Source organism: Telopea speciosissima, chromosome 4 (assembly GCF_018873765.1).
Source record: "Telopea speciosissima isolate NSW1024214 ecotype Mountain lineage chromosome 4, Tspe_v1, whole genome shotgun sequence".
NCBI classification, from domain to species: Eukaryota; Viridiplantae; Streptophyta; class Magnoliopsida; order Proteales; family Proteaceae; genus Telopea; species Telopea speciosissima.
In genome coordinates, this window is record NC_057919.1 from 51,001,510 (window position 1) to 51,012,814 (window position 11,305).

The window sequence follows — 11,305 nt, forward strand, 5'->3', positions numbered from 1 at the left end:
AAAGGGAACATACAGAAGAGAAACCCGACCATCTTACAGGACCTATTTCCTCTCTTCCTTTCTTCAGTATGTGTAATTGTGTATAATTCCTCGGCAGTGAATCCAACACTTCCCTTACGCCTGCGGCACACCAGCATAGGTGAATTATGTAATCTCTCTCTCATTTCTTGGAAGGTTTTGCTTTCTTTGGAGCTTGAGATTTCTTTTTTACCTTCTTTGGCAACTTTCCAGCCATTTTACCCTTCTTCCTATTCACTCCCTGCATCCAAGCTCCATCCTATTAGTACAGATGCACAAAAATATAAGAGTAGCATTTGTTAGTTTTAGAAAGGCACACTACCCCATTAAAAAGGTTTTACAGCATACCAATGGTTTCTCAACTTTTCCCTTGGTCTTCCCCGCGGTTTGTTCCTCCCCTTCATTGTTCTGATCAGTTTGATGACCATTTGATTTAGGCATCTTGTCTGCTTCCTCTTCGGAATCAAACATGAATCCATCAAGAGTTCCTGCTCAAAAGGAGTTCCTGATAAAATATTATTATGGTAGAAGGCCTATAAACTCTCTTTGGAAATGGAAAAGCAATGGAAAAGTAAATATTTTTTGTCTGATGCCTAATACAGTGATACCATCATTACTGTGATTAAAAACTTCAAGGACATAATCTGACCTTCAATCATTGTCTCAGCCTCATAAACGTTAGACTGAGGTTTAAGCTGAATGAAGTCATTCATAACAGCCTCTATCTGAACAAACATGGTACCAATCACATCAGTCAATATAAGTTCATTGGGTTGGAATATTACTTCTTCTTTTTTTAAACATCGATAGAAAGTTGAAATACAAGTTAGAAAATCATATACAGAAACTCCCACTAGGTCAAATCTTCATGTGTAAACCCCAAAGGACATGCATTGCAAGTTTTTTAAAAGCTATATCATAATTTCCACAGGTCTACAGACTCCGAACCCTAAATCTAATAACTTTTATGTTTATTCTTAAAAACATAATTGGTCATTATATTGGCATTATAGACCGAGACCCTAGTTCTAGTTGTAAATTTTAACATCTTTTTTGACATTTAAAGGCCTTCTCTAAGATAATAAGATGACTTGTAGAAGTACAAACTCTTTTGAGACAAAATGGGTGTAGAGGTACAACACAGAAGAACGAGAAAGACAAATTTCTTAGATAGCTTTCTACTCTTCTTATCGACTCATACAAACTCTGCATACAGATTCAATTGGCAAGCTTTTCCAGTTTGGAGAATTTAACTAGAAAGTTGGTTTATATCATGTTATCCAAGCTGATCAAGTCACCAAAATATTAGTCCTGGAAAAAATGGTTTCCTCTCCAAAAAGTCACATAGTTTCCTAACATCCCTGGAAGCAACAACCAAAGTTTTACAAGATCATCCAGAGAACTCAAGATAGAACCCAAGTAAACAACAAAGTAATTCATTTTCTTTTCCAATTTTAAAGTACACATAAAGATATCAAAGTGTTGAATAATGTACACCAGAATACCGCGGGGGTATTCTGGTCTTTTTACCACTTTATATTTATGTGTTTATGCTGCCTAGTTAAGTCGGCTATAGCTATGGGTATTTTTGTCTCTATGATGTAATCTTCCATATTATAAATACATGGCTTGGTTGATCAGTTTGATCATTCAAGCATTCTCTTATATTCTGTTTTGTTAACATGGCCTTAGAGCCAAATTCTCTGATCTAGGTTTTCAAAACTTCCCCCTCCATTGTTCTTCTCTTCTCCTCTCTTCTCTTCTATCATTTCTCCTTGCTTGTCTCCATCCCTTTTAGGGCAGCTCTAATGAGGTGATCTTCTGATCTAGATGCTGCCCTTCATCAAACCTCATTCATCAATGTTCTAAACAAAACTTGAGATCGATAGCTGCTGAATTCCTCCTCTACGATTTCTTGGATTTCTCCTCTTCTTGGAGATTGAGCCTCTACTACCCTGAGGGTTGTTTTTACCTCTTGGAGATCCATATTAGCAACCTTGGACAGTAACTATCAAAGGTCTACACCAACAATTGAAGACAATTCCCTAAATCGATCTCACTTTCAGGTTTTTTTTCAAAACCCTGACTTTAGTCGATTTTTAGGGTTACAGGGTTCAGAACTTGCTGATTTTTGGAGGGTGTGTTTCTTCAATCTCAAAGAGCACTCAACATCAATATCACCACTTTCAGATTTTTTGAAGAGCCCTAATCCCAATCGATCTCCTCTTTCAGGGTTTTTTGAAAACCCTGAACTTTGGGATTGGGGCTGTTTGCTATTGTTATTTTTTTTCAAGCAAGTTGCTGCTGCCAAGGGGGTTACTAGACCTGATATTCAGCTTCTACTTCTGATTTTTTTGGCAAAGTTACACCATCATCATGCTAGACTCTGATGTGACCACGGCTACTTCTGGAGGAGATGGTCAGTCCAGGACTGAATTCCTCCCTTATGCTGCTTCCATTAAACTTGATGGCACCAATCATCTCATGTGGGCCAGATCTCTCTCTTTGACTGTGGTTGGAAGAGGACTCAATGGCCATCTTAATGGCACCTGTAAACAGCCCACTGAAGAGGGCCCCTCTCAAGCTCGATGGAATGCCAATGATGCTATGGTTATGTCCTTTGTTCTGGACTCGATGCCTCCAGAACTCTCCAGCCAGTAACTTCTCCTTGAAACAGCCGCACAGATATGGGCTGCTGCTAAGGGAACTTATGGACAATTGGGGAATGATGCACTAGTTTATGACATCTGGAAGACACTCCATACCACTACTCAGAAGGAGTTGTCAGTTACCAAATACTATGTTGTCCTCAAGAGCTTATGGCAACAATTGGATCACTATGCTCAATTCCAGTCCTCTACATCTGACGACATTACTGCCTATTCCAAGTATGTGAACCAGTTTCGGGCTTATGATTTTTTGGCTGGTCTTAATGCTTGATCCAATTCGAGTACAAGTTCTTGGTAGGATTCCTTTCCCAACATTGGAGCAGGCCTTTTCTTATGTTCACACTGAAGAGACACGTCGGGCTGCTATGATGTTGACTCCTGCTGTTGAGAGATTAGCCCTACAGGCTGCTAGTTCCAACTCTTCTACTACTTCTGAGAGTAGTGCTTCTACTGCTGCTGTTCCTGCAAGAGAGCCAATCAAGTGTGACCATTGTAACAAACCATTTCACCTAAGGCTCAGTGCTGGAAATTACATGGGAAGCCCGCTAATTTTGAGACCAAAGGTAGTCATGGTAAACCTAAAGGCAAGGCTAATCACACTGAAAGTGTAACTATAGCCCCCCACTGCTGAACCAGTTTTCTCCTAGGAAGAATTTCAGGCTCTCATGCGTATGTTATAGACTTCTGCTGCCTCTACTACATCTACTGCCAGTTATTCCACACCATCAGGTTCTCATTTTGCCCGTTCAGGTATTTCCTTTGCTGGTCACTGTGCATCGGTTGTCTCCACTCCATGGATCATCGACTTTGGTGCCACTGATCACATGACAGGTTCTTCTAGCCTTTTTCATACCTATTCCCCTACTTCTGGCAAGGATAAGGTTAAAATAATTGATGGGTCCCTCTCATCTATTTCCGGAAAAGGATCCATTAGTTGTTCCCCTTCTCTTACCTTGTCTTCTATGCCGCATATTCCCAATTTCACTAGTAACCTTCTATCTATTAGTAGTATTACAAAAAATCTGAATTGTAAAGTGGCCTTTTTTCCATCTCATTGTGTCTTTCAGGATCTGGACTCGGGGAAGATGATTGGATCGGGTCAAGTTCATGGTGGATTGTACCTGCTTGATGGTGATACACAGGCTTTACTTTCTCAGTTATGTCAGCCTGCATCCTTCTCTTCTGAAATACACCAATGGCATCTAGACTAGGACACCCCCCCTTTAGGGACTTTATCACATTTATTTCCAGCATTAATAAAAAATTGTAATAAGGAAGATTTTTTTTGTGAGCCTTGTGTCTTGGCCAAACAGACACGTTCAAATTATCCTATTTCTAATAAAAAGTCTTCTTCCTTATTTCAATTGGTTCATACTGATGTGTGGGGCCCTAGTCGAAAAGCTTCTCTTTCTGGTCATAGGTGGTATGTCACTTTTATAGATTGTTATTCCCGATTCACTTGGGTCTACTTGATGCACACAAAAAATAAAGTTTTTTCCTATTTTCAACATTTTCACAAGATCGTCCAGACCCAGTTTAATGCTACTCTCAAAGTCTTGAGAAGTGACAATAGGGCAGAGTATATGGAAGGTCAGTTCCAACGATACCTTGCTGCCCATAGGATTTTACATCAGACCAGCTGTGTTGATAATCCAGCCCAGAATGGTGTGGCTGAAAGGAAAAACCGCCATCTCTTGGAGGTGGCTAGAGCACTTATGTTTGCTCTACAATGAGTCTGTTCCTATTCCTCCTACTCTTAGTCCTTCCTCTGTCTCAGGGGGAGAGGTTCCTATACAGGAGGAGACCATCCCAAATGATGTTGTTGACATTCCTATTCAAGGGGAGTAAACTCCAGTTCAAACTCCAGTCTAGAAAACCATTAGTGAATTTCAGAGGAGGATTAATGAATCTAATGTGCAGACTTATACAAGGAAACATAAGCAGCTTCAACCAACTATAGCCCCAGTACCCATCCAATTGCCGAACCTGGTTCCAGAACTTGCCTCTCCACCGAGTAATACTTCTTCTCCTAATTTACCTATTGCTATTCGCAATGGTGTCAAGGATTGCACTAAGCATCCTATATCCCATGTTGATTCTTTTGACCCCCTCCCTCCATCTTTTCGTGCTTTTGTTTCTTCTCTTTCTTCTGCCCGTATTCCTAACAATTGGCAGGAAGCTCTATCAAATGGAAAGTAGAAGGCAGTAATGATGGAAGAAATGGAAGCCTTGAAAAAAAATAGCACATGGGAGCTTGTGGTTCTTCCACCTGGGAAGAGAACTGTTGGATGCAAGTGGGTGTTTGTAGTGAAACAGAAGGTGGATGGCACTATGGATAGATATAAGGCACGACTCATGGCAAAGGGGTTCACCCAGACATACGACATTGATTACCAGGAGATCTTTGCCCCTGTTGCAAAGCTGAATACTGTTCAGGTTTTGCTATTCTGTGTAGTCAATCTTGGGTGGGAATTGCAACAATTGGATGTGAAGAATGCTTTCCTCAATGGAGAACTGGATGAGGAGGTGTATATGGACATTCCACTAGGGTTCTCTTATGACAAAAACAAAGGTAAGGTGTGTAAATTGAAGCGTGCACTTTATAGGCTGCAGCAGTCACCTCGAGTATGGTTTGGCCAGTTTCACAAGGCCATGATTTCTGTGGGCTATAAGCAGAGTAATGCTGACCACACTCTCTTTATAAAGAGGATTGGTGGAAAACTCACTATTCTTATAGTCTACGTTGATGACATAGTGGTCACTGGCAATGATGGAGATGAGATCAATTGGTTGAAGTCCTGTCTTGGGCAGGAGTTTGAGATTAAAGATCTAGGAAAGCTACGGTACTTTCTTGGGATTGAGGTTGCCAGATCTTCTAAAGGCATTTTTCTCTCCCAAAGGAAGTATGTCCTACATTTATTGGCTGAAACTGGTTTGTTAGGATGTCACCCTTCAGATACTCCTATGGATGCTACTGTTCGTCTCAAGGAAAAAGAGGGTGAATCTGTTGATAAAAGCCGGTACCAAAGACTAGTGGGGAAGTTAAAAACATTAGTGAAAATAAAAACATCAATGGAAAAGAAAAAAGGGATTTTTTATATCATCTAAATAAAAAAATTTCTTGAATTGGAGAATCGAAATCAAAAAGAACTGGTAGGACAAGGAGATTTTGAATCAGTTCTGCCAAAGCAACAAAAAGATCTTGAAGAAGTTTATGCGGGATTAAACATTAGTGTGCCCTTCTGTTCCACCAGAATCGAAGGTGGCTAACGATGTAGGGTGCGTAATCGGTACATGCAAACCATGGCCTGGGCGACCGGCTCGCAACACCCGAAAGGGGCACTCACCCCATTAGCATGCATATAACGGAGCAACCAGCCCCCTTCAACATCTCTCATAATGTGTTCTACGCTGTTGAAAGCTAGATCCACATGAGGTGTGTGATGCATAGCTAAAAAAACGCCAGTCACTATCTGAATGACTAAACAAATACCAGCTAACGGACCGAACCCGAAGTCTGTTTCACACTCACTTCAGCCTTCTTTGGTGGCAATGCTTTCTTCGTCGGTCTCTCATTCGAGGTCTCTCGAGCTTCCTTCCTTCGTCCTCTTGGCGGCTCGTGTTTCGAGTTTTTGAGGGACGACTTTGCCACTCTCTGCTGTGACTACAGCCTTGTCCCCTGCGATTTTGATTTCTGCTGTTGGGGGTTTCATTCTTGCCTTTTTCAGGGAGTCCCCAACAGCAGAAAGACTTGCTTCATTGCGTATGCTCGCGAGATGGATTTGAACCAGCAAGACCACTAAAGGCCCTACTTCCCAAAAAAGTAGCATCGTGAGTCCCTAGTCAAGCTACCAACGGGGGATCGACTCGCAAGCTTCACTTACCTCTCAGAGCCCCTGAGAAAGGCTTTCAAAAAAGATCTGTCTATCCAGAAGTCATACAAGATAAAGTAAAAGTCTGGTGGGACTATTGATTCCTACAAGGCTCACATGGTAGCCAAAGGCTACAACCAGCAAGAGGGTCTATACTATGATGAGACATTCAGTCCAATTATCAAGATGGCCACGGAAGATATAAAACACATTGCATTGAGGTCTCCTATTGGTATATACTCTTACAAAGTGATGCCTTTTAGTCTAAAAAATGCCAGTGCAACTTACCTACGAGCAAGCTGACTCGACCTGTTCTAATTGACCTGGTCACCACTCCAACTACCGCTTTCACTGCTCCTTAAGGCCGATGCAAACCCCTACTCATGGCTTGCTTTCCACCCTTTAGCCCTTGCTTCAGCGAGACCGCTAGAAAACCATGCCTTTGCTGTCTATTCATTCCTCTCCAACGCTTACCCGACTGGGTGATCGCTCGTCCTGATATTGCTGTTGCTGTGAGTACTGTGAGTCAATTTATGCATGATCCCTACTCCTCTCATATGGAGGCTGTTCTTCGTATCCTTCACTACCTGAAGTCAACTCCTGAAAAGGGCATTCTTCTGTCTTTTCATGGTCACCTACGGATAGAGGCATACACTAATGCTGATTGGGCTGGTTCTACAGATCGTAAGTCTAACTCTGGGTATTGCTCTTTTGTAGGTGGCAATCTTGTCACTTGGCGTAGCAAGAAGCAGAATGTGGTTGCTCATTCTAGTGCCGAAGTAGAATTTTGTGCTATGGCACAAGGCATTTGTGAGTTACTTTGGCTCAAAGGCTTGCTACAAGAGCTTAGTGTTCCTATTCGTCTTCCTATGATGTTGTACTGTGACAACAAGGCTGCAATCAGCATTGCACATAACCCGATACAGCATGATCGCACTAAGCATGTTGGCGTGGATAGGCATTTCATCAAGGAGAAATTGGAAGAAGGGTTGATTTGTGTTCCCTTTGTGAAGTCTACTGATCAGCTTACTGATATTTTCACCAAGGGATTATCTGGAAAGCTATTTCATCCTAATTTAGTCAAGTTGGGCAAGATTGACATATTTGCTCCAACTTAAGGGGGAGTGTTGAATAATGTACACTAGAATACCGTGGGGGTATTCTGGTCTTTTTACTGCTTTATATTTAAGTGTTTATGCTGCGTAGTTAAGTCGGCTATAGCTAGGGGTATTTTTGTCTCTATGATGTAATCTTCCATACTCTAACTATATGGCTTGGTTGATCAGTTTGATCATTCAAGCATTCTCTTATATTCTGTTTTGTTAACATCAAAGTCCACATAAAGATATAATCTGCACACTTAGCAACTTTTTGCTTCTTCCCCCACCCACCCACCCACCCCCACCCTACCACCCACCCCCACCCTAAACCTCCAGTTACCTCCAGTATATCAGGTAATCCAAAACTAATTTCCATCAGTAACAATCTGTTTTCTTCCTAACAATTCATCAGAATACTTCAAAACATTTGCCAGTAAGGGAAATGCTTTAAACCAGAAAACTAACCAATAAACTTTTGAGACCAGTGCCTTCTGATGACCGTCAGTAATAAATACAGATACACAGTAGTACGACAACAGCTTGGAGGAATTTCAAACTGGATAATTGATAGACAAACCTTTGCTTCAGCCTGTCCAAAGTTGACCTGAACATGTAAAACATTGTTACTTTAGAGCAATCAAAATCAATTTCATAAATAAGCAATGACGAGAGAGATGCAGTTATTATACTATAGTAACTTTGAAGTGTAAAATGGCTGCTGTACTAGTGTGGAAGAGGTTATTGAGAACTTACGATGCAGAATGTTCTGGAAGGAACTATGGTTGTCTTGTATATGGTTCCTGAATGTAACAAAATGCATCCTAAGGAATCAAATTATGGCACCACACATGAAAACCTGCATAACAGATATTTATGTTGATATAGCTAATTAAAAAAACATGAGGGTGAGCCTTGGTGCAATGGTTAAGGTTGCTCCATTGTGACCAAGTGGTCACAGATTCGAGTCTGGAAATAGCCTCTCTGCGAAAGCAGGGGTAAGGCTGTGTACATTAAGACCCTCCCCAGACCCCTCAGTGGCGGGAGACTCGTGCACTGGGTACGCCCTTTATGGCTAATAAAAATGGGTTAAATACGCGTACCCCCCTAAAATGCACCCAGTATTCCTCGTACCCCCCTAAGGTTCTGACAATTCCACGTATCACCCCTACTTTTCCCCCTTAAAGCCATTTAAGTCCAGCATTAAATGCTAAAAAATGACCAAACTACCCTTTCTTCTATATTTTCTAAAATTTGGAAAGACCTAATTGCCCAGACTTATTTGCTAAAATTTGAAAAGACCAAAATGCCCTCATCTTCCCCAAATCATCACCTTCTTTTACAATGTAGATACCCAATACTACCACCACCACCACCGCTCTCCACCGCACTTTTAGCCGCTTCCACTTCTTTTGGCAGAATCGTCTTCAATTCCTCTTCGAAATCACTGATCTTCTCAATCTCGCCATTGCTCAGTGCGTGCTCCACTAGTACTTGTCTCAGCTTCTGCATTAAGGGGTAAGTGGCACTGCAAGGATCGTCGATGTAAGCCAACACATATTCCCGATCTACGACCTTGAGTAGATCCTTCTCACAGAACCTTGAAGGCTGAAGGTCTCCGTTCACTCCCATGGTTAAAACCCTCTTCGCTACTTGACTCACCGTGTTCTTCACTATATGCCTCGAGTTCTCCTCCAAGTGCCTCAGATCTATGGCTACGCAACCAAGAATGTGGACATGAGCTTCACAGAACCTTTCTTCTTCTTTTCTTTTTTTCAATTTACCCTCTCCCATCTTACTCTCTCTCCCTCTCTTACCGTCTGGAGTGCTTCCCTCGCGATTGTGAGAGGAGGAGTTGGAGAAATGCATGGCTTGCTGCAATTGGTTAACGAACTTGAGGAATTCCATGGCTTCGAATCGGCTCCGTGGAAGAGATAAGTGACTTTGGCGAAGGTGGAGGAGTTAGGATCCCACTTGGTGATGATGGATTTGGCCTATTCCAGGTTCTCTTCCATCATGGATTCGGAGAAGGTGTAAAGGAGATTTGGAGTAGGATTCTTCAGCTGAAATTTCATGAGAATCAGGCTACTGGTACAGGAGAGAACTCATCTTTGTTGTGCTGCTCTGCACTCTGGACATGGTTGGTTACTGGGTTGGACAGGAATTGAAGCTCTGAGCAGTAAGAAGACATGGCGATCTCGGCACCCTTGAACCCATAGTCCAAGCTAGGGTTCCGACCACCGGAGAGATTGGAGGGAAGACCATTGTTGTAGAAATCGTTTACCAACTCGGAACTCGGAAGATGATGATTTGGGGAAGATGAGGGCATTTTGGTCTTTTTAAAATTTAGCAAATAAGTCAGGGCAATTAGGTCTTTCCAAATTTTAGAAAAGATAGAAAAAGGGTAGTTTGGTCATTTTTAGCATTTAATACCTGGTGTGGACTTAAATGGCTTTACGGGGGTAAAGTAGGGGTGGTACGTGGAATTGTCAGAACCTTAGGGGGGTACGAGGAATATTGGGTGCATTTTAGGGGGGTATGCGTATTTAACCCAATAAAAATAGATCTTTCACTACGGACAACAATATGAAGAAAATATTCTAATAGAAGTAAAAGAATGCAGGAGTATTTATGAGAGAGAGAGAGAGAGCAAAAAAATGTACAATAGAGATGCAAATCACGCCAACTCTTGGCTCTTGGTGGCTATAGAAAATAGAAGCAACATAATTTTTTTAGCGTTGAATGGTCCACTCTTTTGCATATCTGTTTTCTTAAAACAATAAATAATTTAGAAAAGCAAAAATGAGTACACCTGCTCTGTTAATTAAATTTGAGGGGTAGTTAACTTCAGTTTAAAAAAGAGTATTGAAGTACAATATTATTCAACATCCAAACAGAATACCAGACCCCAACAAAATAAAAGATAATGAAGTAGAACATAGCTCATTATCAAATCCAAAGGCCAAAGAAGTGAAAGAACCAAAAGGTACCTTTTAAATCAAAGAACATGTCTTGGTTTCCAGTTGGAGTATCTGAAATCACTATTCGACCAACAGAACCAACATCTCCACTCATATCGATGGAATCTCCTTCACACTCAACAAGAACCTGTATAGAACACCAGCATTTGCCAACAAGGAGTTACAGAACAATCAATGCACAAGTCAAATTCCAAAAGACCATAAATACACTGGTGATAAAACAATAGAAGCCACAAAGCCCATAATTATATATATATATATTTGGGGGGTGAATAAATAATTTATTAAGAAGAAAAAGGAAAGATTAGCTTCGTGTTGTACTTGGACTTTTGGACTTGCATCCATGCCATAATTGTTTTGTCGTAAGTAGGAAAACTAGCTAATAAACCTCACATAATATTTCTAACTTATACAAGTATTTGTCAAAATTAGTAATAGAACATTAGCATATATTTAGTTACCTTAAAGACGCATGCAAAAGATCAGCACTTCCATAGATTTTGCATATCTCTACAAATCTTCTGATTCTTCCATATATAATTTCTGTTTTAGCATTTTCAATTAATAGTAGTATTTTTAGACACATAGGATTAAAAAAATTCAAGTTCTAAGAGCCACAAATAGATATAATTTTTTTTTTTTGGTTGAATGAAAAATACATTAATGAA

The 11,305-nt window shown here is 40.8% G+C and overlaps 1 protein-coding gene across 2 annotated transcripts in view; it reads right to left on the minus strand.

Moving 5' to 3' along the window:
- The window catches only part of LOC122660114 (DNA-binding protein BIN4), a 35,165-nt gene continuing 23,860 nt past the window's right edge, over positions 1–11,305 (minus strand). For both annotated transcript variants that reach the window (XM_043855297.1, XM_043855296.1), the window contains exons 5-10: positions 10,647–10,764; positions 8,413–8,459; positions 8,237–8,263; positions 668–743; positions 367–506; positions 1–259 (exon numbers count right to left, since the gene is read on the minus strand). In XM_043855297.1, coding sequence (XP_043711232.1) covers positions 161–259; positions 367–506; positions 668–743; positions 8,237–8,263; positions 8,413–8,459; positions 10,647–10,764 — 507 coding nt within the window. In that variant the 3' untranslated portion in view covers positions 1–160. The remainder of the gene's footprint in view (positions 260–366; positions 507–667; positions 744–8,236; positions 8,264–8,412; positions 8,460–10,646; positions 10,765–11,305) is intronic.